The 23,380-nt window shown below is 38.8% G+C and overlaps 1 protein-coding gene and 1 long non-coding RNA gene across 2 annotated transcripts in view; one reads left to right on the forward strand and one right to left on the reverse strand.

Annotated features, from left to right (window-relative positions):
- Positions 1–23,380, reverse strand: part of LOC133199056 (uncharacterized) — a 536,473-nt gene that overhangs the window by 85,740 nt on the left and 427,353 nt on the right. The window lies entirely within an intron of this gene.
- On the forward strand, positions 13,749–17,502 carry LOC133199153 (integumentary mucin C.1-like). The gene is made up of 3 exons (XM_061335018.1): positions 13,749–16,554; positions 16,841–16,888; positions 17,195–17,502. The coding sequence occupies exons 1-3, from the start codon at positions 16,197–16,199 to the stop codon at positions 17,500–17,502; spliced, it is 714 nt and encodes a 237-aa protein (XP_061191002.1). The 5' UTR covers positions 13,749–16,196.

Consider the following 23,380-nt stretch of genomic DNA (forward strand, 5'->3'; position numbering starts at 1 on the left):
GAAAGCCTTCAAGAGTTCTGATGATCATGTGCGAAAAGCTGAAATTCGTACCATGGTGAATGAAAAGCCTACAGTGTATATCAGACCAGTCGTTGACATGATACTTCTCGTTGAAAGTGAAATCGTATAAGTCTGAGAATGTGTTGACAGACTGAGATTATTGTCGAGAGATTATTGATTTTTGTCATACTCTTAATACAACAGTTTGTAATTTTGATAGTGAAATCTTGAGATTTCAGACAGGGAGTGTTCTGTCTATTTTCTAATATTTTCATGTCTTTAGAATTTATGTTGTACTATTACGTCAGTTAGACTGAGTGCAATACGAATTTTTATTGATTGTGTTAAGTACAAGTTAATTTTCTGTGTTTGTGCCGCCATACTGTCACGGCGAGTTTTTACTCCCGGTTGAATGTTCGTAATCCACGGTATAAGTAGTTTAAAGTTTTTACACATTGTTTATTCTTCGGATTATGTTATCGCTCAACTATATCTCTAATGTCAGCTATGCTAATTAATGCAGTTCTGCATAATTTTAGTTAATGATTGTGCCATGTGCTTAAAGTATGGCGTGCTATTCATGTCATCATTTATAGTCGATAGTAATTAAGTCTGTATTTCTCTTAAAAACATATTTTATGAATGGAATTTGATGCAGTTGATCAGAGTATAGTTAGTTTATGATTTACTAGAGATATTACTTGTCTGTGTAATTTGTTCACATTATGTGAATCCAGTTTTGAGAAATTTTTCTATGGAAAGCAGTACCTGTCATTACTTACTTTGGTTTTGTTTTATTGTAGCTTTTTACCAGACGCACGTTCACATGCGCACTTGCACATGCAAGTGAGGGTTAACTATCTGTCAAATAAAACTTTCTAAAGGAACTGAGAGACTTTTTATTGTGGCAGAATAGCATCAGAATCCAACAATATTCCTCGACTCGGACCAAGAAGTTGAAAAACAGGTAGATCTTCTCAATACACATATTGAACAGATAAACCGAGAGCTAGGTCGAAACACTCTTAAATTCAACGCTGACTTGCGGGATTCCAGACGGGGCAAAAAGAGATACTTTTTTGAATTGCTATCAGACGGTTTGCACCCAGGCTATCTTTTGTCCCAGAAGTGGTTAAGGCGACTTGAGCTTGACATTATTAAGGAGTGTTACACCCCATGTGATACACTTGAGGTAGATGAACAAGAGCTCCTCTCATTCCAACATGACGAACGAGGCCGAAAACACGGATGGTGCAATGATGAAGGATACTAACTATAGTGACAGCGGAATAGCGACTGATAATAGAAATGAAGATGACAACGTCTGGCTGCACAAGACACTTGAGTCTTTCAGTTCTTCTTTTGACAGACAGCAGCAACAAAATCAAGAACTATTTGCGCAAACTATGCAGGAAATAAAAGAATCTTCAACAAAACAGATTGCTATACAGCAAGCCATGTTTCAGAAATTTCTTGAGGAATCAAAGGAAGAGATAAGTCATTCCCTAAGAATCCCAGCATTTGCTTCAACCCCGAGGCCACATGCGGCTTCGGGATTGATGCAGACTTGACAGTATCCTCCGGTTAATTCACAGGTTTCAGATGTTGCACCAACCCCAAGGTCACATGGTCATGCGCTTTCTGGATGGGCACCATCATCTCAGCAACCTTTGTTTGCTGGTTATGCACCTGACTTCACCTCAGACCGAAGGGGAACAGACCGACCATTTGATGAAAACTCCCGACATATGAAGGCAAGGAAGATATTGAAGTTTTCCTTGTTCCATTTGAAAGACTAGCAGAGCGGTATAACTGGACGGAAACTGAGAAAATAGACCGCCTCTATGAAAGTCTGAAGGGTAAGGCAATGTGGTATGTCTGCTCCTTGCCTAAAGCACCAACAGCCAACTACATTTCAATACGCGACAGCCTCACTAAACGCTTTGGGCGCAAAGACCCCCAAGCCACTGTTCGCAGGAAACTGGCAGAGATTAGACAAAAAGGAGAGTCAAATGATGAGTTTGGTGAAGAAGTGCGTCGCTTAATTACCCAAGCTTGTCCTGGTACTGACTTGGAAATGCAAGATCGACTTGCAGCAGAATCTTTCTTAAGAGGATACCGGAATACCCGGATTGCATATGATGTGCTAAACAGAAACCCTAAGACACTTAATGAAGCAATAGAACTTGTCACATATCAAGAACATAATTTACAGGGCCACTGTGGGGCGAGATAATGACTATCAGAAGCGAGAAAGGACTAGGAGGGTAACCTGGACAGATGATTCTGATGATGATTTTCCTCCTGATGATGATGCAGAGACTCTTGGAGTGCAGCGGATTCAGAAACCCACATATATCACCATGGAGCAGCTAGACCACCGTCTTAAGCAAATAGAGTCACAACTTAAACGGAACCAGGAGAAAGAGAGAGTGAAACGTGACCACCTACTAAAGGATATAGAAAATAGATGTTTTCAATGTGGACAGACTGGGCACTTCAAAAGTGACTGCAAATCTCGACCCCAAACAGGCAAATTGCAGGAACAGAAATTGCCAACAGTAAAGGAAGAGACATCAAAGACAGCAGAACAAATCATGTGCACAAGGCTTCACGGAGCAGGAAAGGGGATCATAATCCCTGTCTTTGTGAATAATGTACAGACCAAAGGTGTTGTGGATACTGGTGCAGATGCTACTGTTGTCTCTTCTCCCATTGCCCAAGAGGCAGGGATTGTTACTAGTAACTGCCAGCAAGTTCGACTCATGAATGCTGAAAATGGTGCAGAAATGACTGCATTTGGAGGTGTCACTGCGACAATCCAAACTGGCAGCCAATCGATCCATTGGCCAGTATATGTTGCACCAATACGAGATTCTGTTTTAATTGGGATGGATGTTCTTAACTCCCTAGAAGCTGTTATATTCACAGGACAAGGTAACCTTCGCATTGGAAGGGAAATCATATCTGGAACCCTAAGCTGTGATAACAGTTACCCAGCTTGCAGCTCTGTAATGTTCGATGAAAGCTGTTGGATACCTCCAGAGAGTGAGAAGATTATTGTTGGAAGAGTACAGGTACCATAAAGTGGCATATTGTCTGTCTTAGACAGTTGCAATGATGATCTTCCTAATGGTGTTTTGGTTGGATCTTGCTTAGTCAATATGGAAGACAAAGTACCTGTTCGGGTTTTAAATGTCAGAGATAAGAAAATTCGCCTTGCTAAGGGAACCCATTTGGGAAAGTTGACAGAAGTCAGTGAGGATATTGGTTCAGCAGCAGTAAGTGTAGATACAGCACATCAAATTGAAGTTGATGAAACGATAGGTAGAAAAGTTTAAATGCGAAACTGTACCAGCCCACTTACTGGAGCTTGCAGAGAAATCTTCCAAGAATATGACGAAATCTGAACAACAGGCACTTGTCAGCTTACTCTCTGAATTTGAGGATATTTCCTCCAGAGAGGACTATGACCTTGGTACTTTTACTGCAATTAAACACCAAATCAACACAGATGGAGCAAAACCTATCAGACAACCTGCGAGACGAACACCTCTAAGTTTACAGAGTGAAGAAGCTGACTATTTGAAAAAGCAATTGGAAAATGGTGTGGTAGTCCCCTCAAGCTCCGCATGGGCATCTCCTGTAGTGTTAGTCCGAAAAAAAGATGGTGGAGTACGCTGGTGCGTGGACTATCGGAAGTTAAATGAAGTCAAACAGAAAGATGCCTACCTTAGGGGGATCCGAACTGTTCTCGACACTGGATCTAATGAGTGGGTATCACCAGTTTGAAGTTCTTGAAAGCGACAGACCCAAGACTACATTTATTACCTTAGGGGGATCGAAACTGTTCTCCACACTGGATCTAATGAGTGGGTATCACCAGTTTGAAGTTCTTGAAAGCGACAGACCTAAGACTGCATTTATTACCAGACATGGCTTGTTTGAATACACAAGGATGCCTTTTGGGCTCTGCAATGCGCCCTCTACTTTCCAACGGGGAATGGAATTGGTTTTAAGAGGACTTCAGTGGATCATCCTTCTTATCTACCTAGATGATGTAATTATTACAGGAAATACATTTCATGAACACTTAAGTAATCTTAGAAAGGTGTTTGTCCGATTTCGGAAATTTGGACTAAAGTTAAAGCCAAAAAAATGCAGTTTATTCCAAGAGGAGGTTGTATTTTTGGGTCACGTTGTAAGTAAAGATGGGGTTCGTGCGAATCCCTTGCTTATTCAAGATGTGCAGAGATAGCCAATTCCAAGAAGCCTCAAGGAGTTCCAAGCCTTTTTAGGGTTGACGAACTACTATCGCAGATTTGTGAAAGGATATGCTGATATAGCTCGTCCTTTACACAACCTCACACGCAAAGGTGTGCAGTACCAATGGGGTGAAGAACAGGCGACAGCATTTGAGGAGCTAAAAATTGCTCTTACTTCAGCTCCAGTCCTTGCATACCCACTTGCTGAGGGTACCATGATTCTTGACACGGATGCTTCCAATTTCAGCATTGGAGCGGTCCTCTCTCAGGAACAGAATGACGTTGAAAAGGTGATTTCTTTCTCCAGCAGACGCCTAGGACCTGTACAGGAGCGGTACTGCGTCACTCGACGAGAATTGCTCGCAGAGGTTGCCTTTTGCCATCAGTACAAACATTATCTGTTAGGCAGAAAGTTCCTCCTCAGAACCGACCACAGCAGTTTGGCATGATTATTTCGCTTTAAATCACCACAAGGTCAACTGGCTCGGTGGCTCGAAGAATTGAGTCAGTATTCTTTTGTCATTCAGCACCGAGCAGGAAAATCACATGGGAATGCAGACGCCTTATCTCGGCTAGATAAGACAACTTGTGATTGTTACAGTGCTGGTTATTGTTCGAAGTCGTTACCTTGTGGAGGGTGTGCATACTGCCAGAGAGTTGAAGAGCAGTGGGAGAGATTTACAGAGGATGTTGATTATATTGTACCACTGACAGTTCGTGAAGTAAGACCCTCTGAGCCTGCTACTTGCAACTGGTTGGAACAGGAGGATTTAAAAACCGCACAATCTGAGGACAAAGAAGCACAACTCGTAACCAACTGGTTGTTACATGACAAACCGGAGTCATGTGACGTAAGAATCCTTGGCCCAGCAGCTAGGAGTTATTTCCTCAATCTTCAGCAGTTTCGTCTGGTCAATGGGATACTCCACTACGAATGGTTGCATGATTCAGACACACGGTCACTGCGACTGTTTGTGCCAAGATCACTCAGGCGGAAAGTAATAGAGAGTTGTCATGATCCACCGTACTCTGGACACCAAGGCGAAAGAAGAACTCTGGACAGAGTAAAACGCAGCTTCTATTGGTATGGTCTGACAGCAGATGTTCTGCACTATGTATCAAGTTGTGCCATATGTGGCACGGAAAAGAGAGCTTCGCGTACAAGCAAAGCAGCAATGCAGTCCTATATTTATGGTGCTCCACTAGATCCACTAGCACCATAAATATAGGACTGCATTGCTGCTTTGCTTGTACGCGAAGCTCTCTTTTCCGTGCCACATATGGCACAACTTGATACATAGTGCAGAACATCTGCTGTCAGACCATACCAATAGAAGCTGCGTTTTACTCTGTCCAGAGTTCTTCTTTCGCCTTGGTGTCCAGAGTACGGTGGATCATGACAACTCTCTATTACTTTCCGCCTGAGTGATCTTGGCACAAACAGTCGCAGTGACCGTGTGTCTGAATCATGCAACCATTCGTAGTGGAGTATCCCATTGACCAGACGAAACTGCTGAAGATTGAGGAAATAACTCCTAGCTGCTGGGCCAAGGATTCTTACGTCACATGACTCCGGTTTGTCATGTAACAACCAGTTGGTTACGAGTTGTGCTTCTTTGTCCTCAGATTGTGCGGTTTTTAAATCCTCCTGTTCCAACCAGTTGCAAGTAGCAGGCTCAGAGGGTCTTACTTCACGAACTGTCAGTGGTACAATATAATCAACATCCTCTGTAAATCTCTCCCACTGCTCTTCAACTCTCTGGCAGTATGCACACCCTCCACAAGGTAACGACTTCGAACAATAACCAGCACTGTAACAATCACAAGTTGTCTTATCTAGCCGAGATAAGGCGTCTGCATTCCCATGTGATTTTCCTGCTCGGTGCTGAATGACAAAAGAATACTGACTCAATTCTTCGAGCCACCGAGCCAGTTGACCTTGTGGTGATTTAAAGCGAAATAATCATGCCAAACTGCTGTGGTCGGTTCTGAGGAGGAACTTTCTGCCTAACAGATAATGTTTGTACTGATGGCAAAAGGCAACCTCTGCGAGCAATTCTCGTCGAGTGACGCAGTACCGCTCCTGTACAGGTCCTAGGCGTCTGCTGGAGAAAGAAATCACCTTTTCAACGTCATTCTGTTCCTGAGAGAGGACCGCTCCAATGCTGAAATTGGAAGCATCCGTGTCAAGAATCATGGTACCCTCAGCAAGTGGGTATGCAAGGACTGGAGCTGAAGTAAGAGCAATTTTTAGCTCCTCAAATGCTGTCGCCTGTTCTTCACCCCATTGGTACTGCACACCTTTGCGTGTGAGGTTGTGTAAAGGACGAGCTATATCAGCATATCCTTTCACAAATCTGCGATAGTAGTTCGTCAACCCTAAAAAGGCTTGGAACTCCTTGAGGCTTCTTGGAATTGGCTATCTCTGCACATCTTGAATAAGCAAGGGATTCGCACGAACCCCATCTTTACTTACAACGTGACCCAAAAATACAACCTCCTCTTGGAATAAACTGCATTTTTTTGGCTTTAACTTTAGTCCAAATTTCCGAAATCGGACAAACACCTTTCTAAGATTACTTAAGTGTTCATGAAATGTATTTCCTGTAATAATTACATCATCTAGGTAGATAAGAAGGATGATCCACTGAAGTCCTCTTAAAACCAATTCCATTCCCCGTTGGAAAGTAGAGGGCGCATTGCAGAGCCCAAAAGGCATCCTTGTGTATTCAAACAAGCCATGTCTGGTAATAAATGCAGTCTTAGGTCTGTCGCTTTCAAGAACTTCAAACTGGTGATACCCACTCATTAGATCCAGTGTGGAGAACAGTTTCGATCCCCCTAAGGTAATAAATGTAGTCTTGGGTCTGTCGCTTTCAAGAACTTCAAACTGGTGATACCCACTCATTAGATCCAGTGTCGAGAACAGTTCGGATCCCCCTAAGGTAGGCATCTTTCTGTTTGACTTCATTTAACTTCCGATAGTCCACGCACCAGCGTACTCCACCATCTTTTTTTCGGACTAACACTACAGGAGATGCCCATGCGGAGCTTGAGGGGACTACCACACCATTTTCCAATTGCTTTTTCAAATAGTCAGCTTCTTCACTCTGTAAACTTAGAGGTGTTCGTCTCGCAGGTTGTCTGATAGGTTTTGCTCCATCTGTGTTGATTTGGTGTTTAATTGCAGTAAAAGTACCAAGGTCATAGTCCTCTCTGGAGGAAATATCCTCAAATTCAGAGAGTAAGCTGACAAGTGCCTGTTGTTCAGATTTCGTCATATTCTTGGAAGATTTCTCTGCAAGCTCCAGTAAGTGGGCTGGTACAGTTTCGCATTTAAACTTTTCTACCTATCGTTTCATCAACTTCAATTTGATGTGCTGTATCTACACTTACTGCTGCTGAACCAATATCCTCACTGACTTCTGTCAACTTTCCCAAATGGGTTCCCTTAGCAAGGCGAATTTTCTTATCTCTGACATTTAAAACCCGAACAGGTACTTTGTCTTCCATATTGACTAAGCAAGATCCAACCAAAACACCATTAGGAAGATCATCATTGCAACTGTCTAAGACAGACAATATGCCACTTTATGGTACCTGTACTCTTCCAACAATAATCTTCTCACTCTCTGGAGGTATCCAACAGCTTTCATCGAACATTACAGAGCTGCAAGCTGGGTAACTGTTATCACAGCTTAGGGTTCCAGATATGATTTCCCTTCCAATGCGAAGGTTACCTTGTCCTGTGAATATAACAGCTTCTAGGGAGTTAAGAACATCCATCCCAATTAAAACAGAATCTCGTATTGGTGCAACATATACTGGCCAATGGATCGATTGGCTGCCAGTTTGGATTGTCGCAGTGACACCTCCAAATGCAGTCATTTCTGCACCATTTTCAGCATTCATGAGTCGAACTTGCTGGCAGTTACTAGTAACAATCCCTGCCTCTTGGGCAATGGGAGAAGAGACAACAGTAGCATCTGCACCAGTATCCACAACACCTTTGGTCTGTACATTATTCACAAAGACAGGGATTATGATCCCCTTTCCTGCTCCGTGAAGCCTTGTGCACATGATTTGTTCTGCTGTCTTTGATGTCTCTTCCTTTACTGTTGGCAATTTCTGTTCCTGCAATTTGCCTGTTTGGGGTCGAGATTTGCAGTCACTTTTGAAGTGCCCAGTCTGTCCACATTGAAAACATCTATTTTCTATATCCTTTAGTAGGTGGTCACGTTTCACTCTCTCTTTCTCCTGGTTCCGTTTAAGTTGTGACTCTATTTGCTTAAGACGGTGGTCTAGCTGCTCCATGGTGATATATGTGGGTTTCTGAATCCGCTGCACTCCAAGAGTCTCTGCATCATCATCAGGAGGAAAATCATCATCAGAATCATCTGTCCAGGTTACCCTCCTAGTCCTTTCTCGCTTCTGATAGTCATTATCTCGCCCCACAGTGGCCCTGTAAATTATGTTCTTGATATGTGACAAGTTCTATTGCTTCATTAAGTGTCTTAGGGTTTCTGTTTAGCACATCATATGCAATCCGGGTATTCCGGTATCCTCTTAAGAAAGATTCTGCTGCAAGTCGATCTTGCATTTCCAAGTCAGTACCAGGACAAGCTTGGGTAATTAAGCGACGCACTTCTTCACCAAACTCATCATTTGACTCTCCTTTTTGTCTAATCTCTGCCAGTTTCCTGCGAACAGTGGCTTGGGGGTCTTTGCGCCCAAAGCGTTTAGTGAGGCTGTCGCGTATTGAAATGTAGTTGGCTGTTGGTGCTTTAGGCAAGGAGCAGACATACCACATTGCCTTACCCTTCAGACTTTCATAGAGGCGGTCTATTTTCTCAGTTTCCGTCCAGTTATACCGCTCTGCTAGTCTTTCAAATGGAACAAGGAAAACTTCAATATCTTCCTTGCCTTCATATGTCGGGAGTTTTCATCAAATGGTCGGTCTGTTCCCCTTCGGTCTGAGGTGAAGTCAGGTGCATAACCAGCAAACAAAGGTTGCTGAGATGATGGTGCCCATCCAGAAAGCGCATGACCATGTGACCTTGGGGTTGGTGCAACATCTGAAACCTGTGAATTAACCGGAGGATACTGTCAAGTCTGCATCAATCCCGAAGCCGCATGTGGCCTCGGGGTTGAAGCAAATGCTGGGATTCTTAGGGAATGACTTATCTCTTCCTTTGATTCCTCAAGAAATTTCTGAAACATGGCTTGCTGTATAGCAATCTGTTTTGTTGAAGATTCTTTTATTTCCTGCATAGTTTGCGCAAATAGTTCTTGATTTTGTTGCTGCTGTCTGTCAAAAGAAGAACTGAAAGACTCAAGTGTCTTGTGCAGCCAGACGTTGTCATCTTCATTTCTATTATCAGTCGCTATTCCGCTGTCACTATAGTTAGTATCCTTCATCATTGCACCATCCGTGTTTTCGGCCTCGTTCGTCATGTTGGAATGAGAGGAGCTCTTGTTCATCTACCTCAAGTGTATCACATGGGGTGTAACACTCCTTAATAATGTCAAGCTCAAGTCGCCTTAACCACTTCTGGGACAAAAGATAGCCTGGGTGCAAACCGTCTGATAGCAATTCAAAAAAGTATCTCTTTTTGCCCCGTCTGGAATCCCGCAAGTCAGCGTTGAATTTAAGAGTGTTTCGACCTAGCTCTCGGTTTATCTGTTCAATATGTGTATTGAGAAGATCTACCTGTTTTTCAACTTCTTGGTCCGAGTCGAGGAATATTGTTGGATTCTGATGCTATTCTGCCACAATAAAAAGTCTCTCAGTTCCTTTAGAAAGTTTTATTTGACAGATAGTTAACCCTCACTTGCATGTGCAAGTGCGCATGTGAACGTGCGTCTGGTAAAAAGCTACAATAAAACAAAACCAAAGTAAGTAATGACAGGTACTGCTTTCCATAGAAAAATTTCTCAAAACTGGATTCACATAATGTGAACAAATTACACAGACAAGTAATATCTCTAGTAAATCATAAACTAACTATACTCTGATCAACTGCATCAAATTCCATTCATAAAATATGTTTTTAAGAGAAATACAGACTTAATTACTATCGACTATAAATGATGACATGAATAGCACGCCATACTTTAAGCACATGGCACAATCATTAACTAAAATTATGCAGAACTGCATTAATTAGCATAGCTGACATTAGAGATATAGTTGAGCGATAACATAATCCGAAGAATAAACAATGTGTAAAAACTTTAAACTACTTATACCGTGGATTACGAACATTCAACCGGGAGTAAAAACTCGCCGTGACAGTATGGCGGCACAAACACAGAAAATTAACTTGTACTTAACACAATCAATAAAAATTCTAAAAAGTTTACGCACACCGCACAAATGGCTCAGAAGAGCTTACTAGAGGACTGCAAGCGGAGAATCCCCTATCTCTAAATCAAAGCAGTATTCGACATTAATCCCGATGCAAATAACGTTACTTCCGTTTTGCACAAGGACAAACTAACACACACACACACGTGCCTTACTATATCCCCTCCAACCCCATTTCGAAGGGATAATAATTCCCTCCTTTAAATGTGTGTCCTAGAAATAGTACATCAAAAAAGAAAATTGAAGAAACAGGCAGATGCATACAAATGTACACATTTTTTGTAAATGAATCCACACTGTCACTGCACTGCGTTTCTTGGACAACCTTCAGACTGAAAACAACTTCAACACTCAAAAAAAGATTGTTACTTCGACTTTAAAATGTCTTTATCCTTTTTCATAGGAAATGGTTTTCATACAAAATCAAATAAGTTTCAGCTTATCAAGCAAATTAAAGAAAATTACCAGGAAAATACAAGGAAATGCTTTTCCTCAGCAAAAATGTTGAAAACTGCTAACGTTATCATCTTGCATGTAAATTATCAGATTTAATAAGTACTATTTATGTATTGCTGGTATATTATTCCCACTAAAAAAAGGCTCATAGGCCACATTGCTCATCTTTGGCCATTATATTGATCTTAATTAATCAAAAGATTAATAGAAAATAATTTTCATATTTATTCACATGAAAAATTCTTATCCTATACTGTGGTCACAGTAGTGAGGGGTATAGTCTGTAGTCTCTGAGGGCAATGACGTCATTGATATAGGTCAAGGTCAAGGTCAAAAAAGTAGGTCAGATCAAGAGTACTAGGTCAAAGTCAATACAAGGTCACAACTGTCTGAGGTCAAAACAGTCTAGGGGCACTTACATTAGTCATCAAAACTGTCTGAGGGCACCTCAAAATTTGGTTTACCATAACAGGGTCACCTTGAGGCTAATGAGGTCACCTTAATATATAGGTAACCTTGTGGGCACCTTGATAACCGGGTCACTCTGATATATGGGTCAGTTTGAGGTCATCCGTTTGGGGTCACCCATCTAATCTTTCAGCTCATGATTAAGGTCACCTGGATAATTTTGAGGCCACTAACAGCCTGGAGTCACCCTGATAATTAGAACAGGCTTAGGTCACCTTCAGGAGGTCACCTTGATATTTTCCTATATAAAAATTTACGGCATATACCACAAAGTAATACAAGTGGAAAATCGCTGGAAGAATAACTGAAGATTTTTTCCTTCTGAAGGTACGTGTATTTTTCATTTAGTTTTTAAAAACAAGTCCAAGTAGGGATAATAATTATACCAGGCCTAAGGAACATGAAACATTTTAAGCTTTGGTTAGAATCCTAGGTAATAACTTTCTTTAGAGAAAGAACAGTCTCGGAGAAAAAAAAAAAGCTAACTTACAGTTTTACATCTTTAAATTGCTATTTTCAGGGTATGTTACTTTTAATTCATAAGTTATAAAAATTTTACAAAAGATCAAAAATTTTGACTCGAGTCTAAGTCGTTTCATAATCCTTGGACCATGAGTATATTAGAAATATAATATGACAAGAAAAAATCGTACATTTTGTAATTATAATTTAATAATGACTCAATACATGTATAAACAGGACTGTATATATTGTAAAACATCTGTAGACTTATCATATTATCCCTTATTTAAGTACATGAAAAATGAAGGTTTATACCCTTTTGTTCGTTTCAAAAGAAATATTTACAACAAATTTTTACTTTGTTGATATTGTTCATATCACACAACATGGTACAAACGATTAAGCTTATAGAAGAGAATCAAACTTGACCCTCTTCTTCTCTGGCTCATCACCACCGTATTTATCATTTAGATAATTCACAATGATATCACTTTGTTCCATGTCCTGCAGAATCCTCTTTTGAAGAGCCTTTAAAACTTGAAATTCTCTTGTTGCACTGACCCGTGGCTCTGTGAACCTCCGGTTCAGCGCTTCATATTTCTTGGGACTCTTTCTCCTAAACAGATACAAAATTAATATGTTAAATGTTATCTGTCAGATAGAATATCTTCTTATCTTTTTATGTACCTAATTGTTTATTTCATCATGTGCATGCGTGAGAGGATGTGTGTGTGTGTGTGTGTGTGTGAGAGAGAGATAGTCAATTCAATAGATTACCTAAAGTTCGTCAGGATAGAATCCTCCACGGCTGCAAATGGTGCAGAACTTGAACTTGCTGCGGGTGGCCAGTTCTCATCCATAGGTGGAGAGTATGTACAACTCGTGGTACTAGTTGTACTACTGGGGCTACTGGATGTGTATCTATTTAATGGGAGAAATTAAAGAAAAAGTGCGTCAGATTTTTTCCTAGGATATTGGTTTTATCTTACTAAATAATAATAAATTTTAAAATGAATGATGAATTTCATTACCTTTTGAAAGGTACTTCTGTTACTGCTACTTTCTCCTTTTTAATTTGTACTCCGCTGCTTGGAATTATTGGCTGTGTATTGAGAAGAGTTCTCAATACAGATGTCTCCTCCCTCTTTGTGTTAGTTTTAGCTGCAGAACTTTGACTTTCAGAACAGGGGGGTCTTTTAAAGAAATTGACCAAATTAAATAACCTACCTTAATACAAATTTTTAATGCATATAGAAACATTTGCCCAAAGTACTGTAATTAACCACAGAGAAATTATGACACTTTAATTTTACAGGTTTTTAATAAATAATTATCGTAAGTATGAACAAACCCTTCTTTAAACTTTTGTGTCATACCTTGAAGAGGGAGGAACTTGTTCATTGATCTGTACCAAGAGATCCTCAAAGTCTGGAGATGTTTCAAAATCACTGTATAGTCAACCAAAAAAAAAAAAAAGAGAGAGAAATTTAAGACGTGCATTTGCAAGACCAACACACACACATACAATCACAGTGTTTTTCTTTGACATTACACAAGCCTTGAAAGAATTGATATTTTAACGCATTAAGCTTTCAAAATTTAGTTTAATAAAAAAGCTTAGATAGCTAATTAATTTTAAAACTAAGTATAACATGTGATAATTCTTACAAGGTATTTGATTATATTTTTTTAAAGTTTAACATCATGTTAAAGTTTAACACATGTTAAAAATTAAAATCTAAATGCTGCAATTCTTGATTTTTTTCTGAAATTACTTATAACAACATTTAAGAAATTATATTTTTACTTACAATAAGTCAGAGAAATCCGCCATGTTAACTACTTGGTGATTAGCTGCTTTCAGAAAACCGAGTGGTAAATTTCTCTGAACAAATCTAGAATTTATACCCTGCAAATTAAGCAAATGTCACGCATTAAACCGATTTTTGCGACTTTCTTTTTTATGGGGCTGGGGTGTACCCTCCAAAGGTAAAAAAAATCGTGAGGATATTAAAATTAGAGGGTGAGGTTAAACATCTACAGGAAATCATGTTTTCTGTGTCAATTAAAAGAGTGTCACCTGATTATGGTAATTAATCATCATTGTATCCCCTGTACTATTTCATATAAATTAACCCTGTAATTTTTTTCTCATTCAAAAATCCCCGCCCGGTCATGACATACTTGTACCTGCGCAAAAAAAAAAAACGAACCTGTAACGGGATGACACTCGTAATTAATCATTCAAGCAGTTGTGTATCAAAATAGCATAATGATTAAAATAAGAAATTTTTCTTATGACTAGTGTAACGCATGCACGTCTCCTTTTATCACTGGGGAAATTAACACGCAAAAATGTTAATAACATATTTTGTAAAGGATACCCATAAAAACTTTTCTTTCTTATTTTGTATTTTAAATAAATGTAGTTAACTTTTAATTTTTTTCATAAGAACCTCTTTTTAAAAAAAGTAATGGTTGCTTATACATGTACCCTCTCCCGATTTAAGATGAAAAATAAGAGATCTGTAGGTAGGTTGTATAAAAATTCTCAGAAAATTTCAATGTTAATATTTTTTAATTGATCGTCGAGAATACATAAAAAAATAATTTCTTCCTAGGAGTTAAAAAGAAAAACAATCGGTTTGTTGTTATTAAGCTGAGCCTGTCATCGGCTTTAATTTAATAAACAAAAAAGTCCCGCGTTTTTTGTTCAGCAACGGCGCGTTTTTACCAAATAAGGGTATTCACGATGTCACATGTCATATGACCATCTTGCACACGCTGAGTTTCAGAGGGAAAAATCGGACGGGGGAGCCATGACGGTTTACTTCAACATGACTTTAGTCGTGAAACTTTTGACCATTTTGTCGTTATTTTTGCCAACTGGGTCTGCCTATCCACAGGCATGTGGATTGTGTCTTGCAAGGAGAGGAATCGCTAACTGCTTGGACCAGGGTGTCTTTTCCTGCATTAGGATTCTGAATCCTGATGGCGGCCGCGTGAGGGAGGTATTTGTACCACGGTGCAGCCAAAAGATTGAGCCTGCTTATTTGCAGACAGTGACCCGTTCAATTGGAAAACGATGTCATGCAAGTAAGTTACTTTATATGTACACCGTGTGTAGGTGAAGAAATAGTATAATTGTTTATATGAACGAATTTATTTTTATTAGACTTTAAATGCAATATTGTAAATTTATATACATTTAATATTATGAAGGATTAGGATGGGCTTTTTAATTGAAATCTAGAAGTTCGTTGACAGTCAAATTCACTCCCTCACCAGAGGGCGTGCTACACAGTATGTTGAAGCGAAAGGGAACGACAACTCTATAGAATGTCTAATTTTAGCAAGGGAACCCCTGTTCCGGTTAACCTATAATGCACTTTTACAAAGATACTTAGGTGAGCTAGCGCTATTGCCAACATGATTTAATTTTCGTAATCAGTAATTATTAAGATGGTACACTGAAATTGTGATGTGTGGTGGGGGTATAACGGTGCTTATGTACAGGTTGAATAACATAACATAGAAATGGAAAAGACCGAGTCTATTTTTAGCACGGGAACTTTTGTTTGGGATGTCCCATAATGCACCTTATCTGAAATATAGAGAAACGCATAGGTATCCCATTTCCCCAAAGGGTTCAAATCATGACCGAGGTAAGATAAATCCCGAATTCCCCTTTGAATTTGGGGCGTTTCCGTCTAAGACAGGGACTGCTTTTTTATGAGATGAAAAACAATGCGTCTGACTGTCCCAGGTTTGTGATAATGCGAGGTCATTTGAATTTTTACGGAGGGGGTGAAAAGACCAAGGCTTGATTTCAAACACACATAAACAAATGGCTATAAAATTGTTTAAGATAAGTATTATTTTAAAAGATGTAAAGATTTTTATTTACAAATAGAGAATATTTTTTTTCAATTGTGTTTCTTTCTATATTTTCCTGTCGACTGTTTACACTTATGATAAAAAAATAACAAGATGTCAAATTAACCAGATTCATAAAGTGGAATTCACCAGATGCAAGTTCACTATATACACAAGATGCCAAGTTGACTTGTTACCAGTACCCTCAAACTACCCCTCACAAAAAAAAACTGCACTTTCAAATTTCAGTAATGGCTACATATTTGTTTTGATATGTTATAGGTGTGTCATCCTTGTCCACGATGACTGGAACCATTACATCTACAAAAACAACCAAAGAGACTGTGACAACCACTACCAGTCCATCTACGAGAACGAGAACCACCAAAGAGACTGTGACAACCACTACCAGTCCATCTACGAGAACGAGAACCACCAAAGAGACGGTAACAACCACTGCCAGTCCATCTATGAGAACGGGAACCACCAAAGAGACGGTAACAACCGCTGCCAGTCCATCTATGAGAACGGGAACCACCAAAGAGACTGTGACAACCGCTGCCAGTCCATCTATGAGAACGGGAACCACCAAAGAGACTGTGACAATCGCTGACAGTCCATCTATCCAGCAAAAGCAGACTCAGGGTATTGATGTTGATGGTAAGGTTTTTTGATTGCCATATCATTGTAATTTTTTTGTCTGTTTTACATAAATATCAAAATTACATAAAACTATCTCAAGTAGGTGAGTAAAGCTATATAGGTAATTCAGGCTATGTACCTATAAATCTAGTCTCTGTCAAAGGTCAGATAAAAAAAAATAATATAACTTGATGTTAGTTTGATACATTGTTTTTTGGGAAAATGTGTTTTAATTATTTATTCAAATGATATATTTTAAAAGCAAAAAAAAAAATATCCTATAATGTATAAATAATTATTGTAGGTTCACAGAAGAATAACAAAGATGTGTTCCTTACGACGGAGATGAAAGGTTTCAAACTCCTTGTTTCTTTAAATCTTGGTTTTAGTATATGCATTTTTATTGGTTTGTTAATTTTAATCAAAAATAAGTTTAACATGCTGAAATGTGCAACTAAAATATCCAAAAAGAGATTTAAAAGAAATCGTGCAATTTTCAAACCAAGACTTGGTAAAAAAGCAGTCATACATATCTTCAACAGTTGATGATGATTATGACTCTGTTATATTTCATAGAGAATTTTCGTGTTAGTGTTACAATATTTGCAATGCTATATATGTGTAATTATGTTGTTAAAAATAAGTTTTAATTTAATAGGTATGCTTGCATGGGCAGTCGTGTCTACCATACTAATTATCCTGATCCTGATAAAAAGATGGTTATTAGAAAAATGCCAATTCCATTGCCCACAAGCACCCACTCCCAATGATCAGTCAACACCTGCTTCACAACCACCACCCGCTGAATACATTGAGCTGTACACCCCACAATCACATGACACAACCCCCATCACCCCTGAAACACCAGCAACTGTTACCTCAGTGAAACCGCTTTTAACTCCAAAGGAGGAGGCAGTTGCCAACAATACCAGGTCGAAGACTGCAAAGAAGCAGCTGAAGTTGTAACTTAGCAGTACATGTTAATTTCAGTCTCTGTGTGGGGGAGGGGGCGAACAAACTGTATATATGCTAAGGAAGGATGGTAGTTTTGAATGCAGATTGTTTTTTATTTTATTTTACAATATTTGCTTACCAAAAAAAAGGGGGGGGGTTTATGTAGCAGCTGATGTTAATTTCATATCAAGCACATTTGCTTTTGAATGATTTTTAAAGTACACATTTTTTTTTCTGTTAGGTATAGAGGTTCAGAAAAAGTGGTGTGATTTTGTAATGCATTGTAAACATGCTCTTTTCTTTCCCTACCCATTTGCTTTTGTAAACATTTTGAATGATTTTTAAAGTACACATTAAGCAATTATTAGGTTTTTAGAGTTTGAAAGTTTAAAAAGTACACAAACTTTTTTGTAGAATGTGAAAGTACTATTTAATATATTCAGTGAAATGTTATCTATTATATTTTCTAAAAACATAACTTAAATGTGCAGATGGGTGTATTTCAATTTAAAATTTTTGAAAAAGTGTTTCCATTTTTTAACCTGAAAGATCATTTTGTTATGAAAAGGGGCATAACCTATAGACTGAAAGGAAAAAAAAGTTGTCAACATGGTAATTTTTATATTATAAAAACTAATTCTTTTGTAAGTCTAAATGCCATTATATTAATTTTCTAATAGACTTTTTTGGGGGGAGAAGAAATATATTCAAGATTTTAAGGATTTTTTTTTGTACAACATACAATTCTTGTTTTATTATCAAAACTGAAAATAATTTTCTTTCACACTGATTGGATATCTTCCTATCATTTTAAAAGGATAGGTAAGGAAATGAAAGAATGTTTTGGTCATAATTTCTTATTGTCAATTTTTCTTGAGAAAACATATATTCAAGTCTTAATGACTTTTTGGGATGTCTACCTCAGTCCAAGTGACTATTTGGTATTGGTTGTGATTTTTTTTTCATTTATTTTCTTTCATATTGATTGAATGTCAATTGTCCTTTTTTTTTTAGAAAGTATATATTCAAGTTTTGATGACTTTTTTGGGTTGTCTACCTCAGTCCGAGTGACTATTTGGTATTGGTTGTGAGTTTTTTTGAGAAAATATATATTCAAGTTTTAATGACTTTTTGGGATGTCTACCTCAGTCCAAGTGACTATTTATGTCAAATAACATACATTTCTTGTTTAATTGTCAAAAACTGAAAATAATTTTCTTTCATACTGATTAAATGTCAATTGTCCTTTTTTTGGTGAAAGCATATATGAAAGCCTCAATGATATATTTATAATGATTATTTGTCTTTAAAAAAAAAGTTTTTTACCCTCAGTGTAAGTGACTTAATATTGTATTGGTTGTGATATAATTTTTAAAAGGGGCCAAGAGAATGTATGCTGACATCTTCTTATTTGTTTCACTGATTACTTTATATTGATTAAAGATGTTTTACTGTATAATCTTGTTTTTATTTTATAAAGTAAGTAAATCAGCAAGTCATTGTGATGACCAGATATGTATTCAGGGATGGGGTAATTGAATAAAGTAATTGTAATTGAGTGTAATTAATTAGATTTTTCTAAGTAATTGAAAGTAATTTGTATTTGCGCGAGCCCTCAATTACAAGTAATTGAATGTATTTAAAAACATTTCAAAAAAGGTCATGTATTTTCAATTACTTTTCAATTACATTTCAATTACTTTTTTCAAAATGAAAGTTTATTTTTAAAAAGGTGTCTTATACTGATACATAATTTTATACTGGTGGGTTTATATTACTTATTCCCACTTTTTATATGGACTCTCTATTCCCACTTGCAAATAACAATGAATGTTTAGATAGTTAAATTGTTTTACAGCAATTAGACTACATCCCATTTAGATTTATCTGTATTCTATTTTTTTCAAGATAGAAAATAATGAATGGAATTGTGATAGATATTATTTATTTCCTTCAAAAATATGGATTTGAGAAACACACAAAAATATATATACACACAAAATACATAGCTCAACTTGCTTATTGCAGAATGCTGAGGTCAGATTAAAATATTGTGACAATTGTCTATGAATTCATTTTGATATAAATTTTGGTATTAAAGGGATGTCGGACAACAGCCTTCTGAAAGACATACTTGACTCCTTGGAGGATCCAGATACTATACAACTCTTTGCAGCAGCCAACGGTCTGGTAGGTGATGTCGAGGTTGAGAACAGATTGCAAGAGCTTGAATGGGAGAGATATATAGATGACTTGTGGCAAGAGGTGGTACAAGAATTGGATGCCCCCGCAAAGCGACCAAGACTGACACATGATACTGATGACCAACCATCTAGCAGCGGACAATCCGGAGGTGGGAATGAACCTGTTGAAAAACCGTACTTTATATGGAAAAAGGACACAAGAACATATAAAAAGAACCTGGCCATTGACACGAGTTTCAAGATCAAATTTAACGACCAATGGCGAGGGGAAAAATTAGTGGACATTTATGACAAATTGCATGATATGTTTGATGACGTTTTGTCACAGACCAGAGGTAGTGATGCTGATTTGGGTCGAGTGGTCCTAAGTCACCCAAATTTAAACAATGCCATAGTTGTACCACTGCAGTCGTGGGAGAATTTAAACTCTGACACAGTGATGTCGGAAATCACCAGGGTATTGAATTCCAATGAAAATATACCTGTGGATGATCACCTGCTCGTTACAGTAGGATCCATCAATATGATGAGAGGAGGAAGTTGGAGTGGAAATAAATTGGCTGTCACGTCTCTCTTTGGACCTGGGAATTCCCTCATGAGAAAGAAATCTGTACTGTATGTGGAAAATGACAACAATTTATGCTTACCCATTGCCATAGGTCTGTGTTTTTTGAAAACCTGCAAGAAGGTTGATGCCAATGCATGGGAGCATTTAATCAGAGGGAATCCTGGAACAATTCTAGAGCACGCGATTCAACACAAAACCGTTCCAAAATGGTATTATGGTAACTTGCTCAAAAAATCTCGCAAGAAAGGGCAAACAGAGATGGCATTACAACTTTGCAGAAAAGCTGGTGTACCTGTTGACCGATATCTGGGTTTGAACGACATAGAACCTTTTGAAAACCTGCTGGACGTGAGTGTCAATGTCGTGTCATCGAGAGTAGGGAATAAATTTGTCAAGGTAGCAAGGGAGTCAGAGCGAACATGTCTGTTTTTGTACCACGTAGAATCGGAAAATGAAAAACATTGGCATGGCATTAGCAGTATCCAAGGCTTTTTCAATGCAGCTTATTTTTGCCATACTTGTTTGAAACCTTACAAAACCAAATTCAAGCATACATGTTCAACTTCTTGTGATGTGTGTCTGCACGATAACTGTGTGGAGACGGAAACAAAAGTAGGATGCTTATCTTGTGGTCGCGTGTGCCGTTCCCTTGAGTGTTTCAAAAGACATAAGGTGGGTAAAACTGTGCAGAAAGAACAGATTCCTCCTGCATGCGAGCTGTGGCATCAGTGTAAGAAATGTCGCGTAAAACTTTCAGCTGCTAAACGCAATCCCAAACTTCATGTCTGCGGTGAGTGGCAATGTTCCAGTTGTTTGGAATACCGCGTAGGGGAACATCTCTGTTTTCAAAAATCTTGCAGTTTGGATCCGGAAGAACGAAAGACGAAGAAATTCATCTTTTATGACTTTGAGACGCGACAAGATGATATTTATCAGTGTGAGGAGGGATACAACTCTTCTGGCATCAGATGTCGAGAATGTGCTCCTAAAGGACATCAATGTGCAAGCTGTAGGCTGTGTTGACATTGTCAAGATCCGTCTTGCGGTCTTGAACAGCATAAGGTCAATTTTGCCGTGCTACAAACCTCATGCTACGATTGTGAAAATGAAGATTTAAAAGAAAATTCGAAATGTAGCAAGTGCGGCGTACGTTGCATCCGATGTTCTAAAATGAAAAAATCAAAGTTTGTGGGTCCACCTTGTCCTGATAGCTGCGGTCATCGGGAACTTATATTTAGAGGAGAAGATGCAGCACAACGGTTTTGTTCTTACGTGACTCAACCTCATCTTAAAAACACGATCTTGATCGCCCACAATGCCAAAAGCTTTGATCTATATCCCATTTTGGAGGTTCTCATAGACCGTCATTCGATTCGTCCTGACAAAATCATCTACAACGGATCCAAAGTAATGTACATGCACATCGCCAACAAACTGAATCTAACTTTTCTTGATTCGTTGAATTTCCTACCGATGAAACTGGCAAAGATCCCCGAAGCCTTTGGTATAGAGGAACTCAGTAAAGGATTTTTTCCACATTTTTTTAACAAGAAAGAAAATCAAAGTTACGTGGGTCCCTTTCCTGCTCTAGAGTATTACGGATACAACTTAATGTCATCGGGAGAGAGAAAGAAATTGGCTCAATGGCATGCAAGTAAAAGTTCCGAAATATTTAACTTTCAGGAGGAGATGCTGAAGTACTGTCGTTCAGACGTCGACATCTTGAGAAGGGGTTGCATAGCTTTCCGAAATACTGTACTTCAAGCCACGACAATAGAAACTTCGCATGTTTAACCCGATGGAACTATTTCATCGACGACCATAGATGGCGTAGACCCCTTTGATTACGTAACGATTGCCAGTGTTTGTATGGGTATTTATAAAACTTTATTTCTTAAACACAACCTTGAAGTAGAAATCACGAGGGACCAGACATCCACCTGGCATCAAATGGAAAACTTTGAGGGGGTAAAAGGGGTGTGGCTTGATGGAAAATGGGTAGCCTTCAGTGACCTGGAAAAAGAGGAAAATACAGCAGTGGGAAATCAAAAACTGACAAGCCCTATTGCCGTCGTGCCTTCTCAAGGATACGTCAGTAAAGATAATTTCAGCAAGATCTCTATTGAATGGTTAGAATGGCTTATGGTCAAGTCACAACGTCGAGGGCAACCCATTCATATCCGTCACGCTCTCAATGGTGGAGAATATCAGATTCCGGGTACGAAATACCGATGTGACGGATTTGTAGAGAAACCTAACGGAAAAGGCACCATATACGAATTTTATGGTAAGACATTTTTACTCTGTTTAACAACATTTGGTATTGAATTTGCCCCTCCCTTTCCCCTAACTGAGAGGAGGGGGCGGCGGCGGCGAATTTTGTGTTGAAAACGTTTGTTTTATGTGTTTTGTTAGGTTGTGTGTACCATGGATGTCCGGACTGCTTCCAGAAGGATCGATCTGATGTCAAGCACCCTGCGACGAAGCAGACTTTAGACGAACTGTTCAAGATGACCAAGAAGCGAGAACGAGAACTCAAAGAGCTCGGATACGATCTGGTCGTCGTATGGGAGCACCAGTTTCGCTACCAGCTGGAGAAAAACACCGACTTGCAACAATTTATCAACACTCTGGATCTGCAAGACAGGCTAGATCCCCGAGACAGTTTCTTTGGCGGACGCACCAATGCCATAAAACTCCATTATAAAGCTAAAGATGACGAAACCATTCAGTATTACGATTTCACCAGTCTCTATCCTTGGACAAATAAATACTGTCGTTATCCCGTGGGTCATCCGACCATTATCACGAAGGATTTTCGGGATATATCGAACTATTTCGGTCTTGCCAAAATCAAAGTCCTGCCGCCAACAAAATTGTACCACCCTGTACTTCCGTATCGATCTCAAGGAAAACTAAAATTTCCTTTATGTCGAACATGTGCAGACGCTGAAAATCAGCACGCCTGTACTTGTTCTGTAGAGGAAAGAACCATCACGGGCACGTGGTGTACTCCCGAAATCCAAATGGCAGTGTCAAAAGGGTACCAAATTTTGAAAATTTACGAGGTTTATCACTTTGAGCAATCGACTCAGTATGACCCAACTTCGGGTGAGGG

This window comes from Saccostrea echinata, unplaced genomic scaffold (genome assembly GCF_033153115.1).
Source record: "Saccostrea echinata isolate AGI-Se365-2 ecotype Australia unplaced genomic scaffold, CSIRO_AGI_Sech_v1 ptg000033l, whole genome shotgun sequence".
Classification (NCBI taxonomy): domain Eukaryota; kingdom Metazoa; phylum Mollusca; class Bivalvia; order Ostreida; family Ostreidae; genus Saccostrea; species Saccostrea echinata.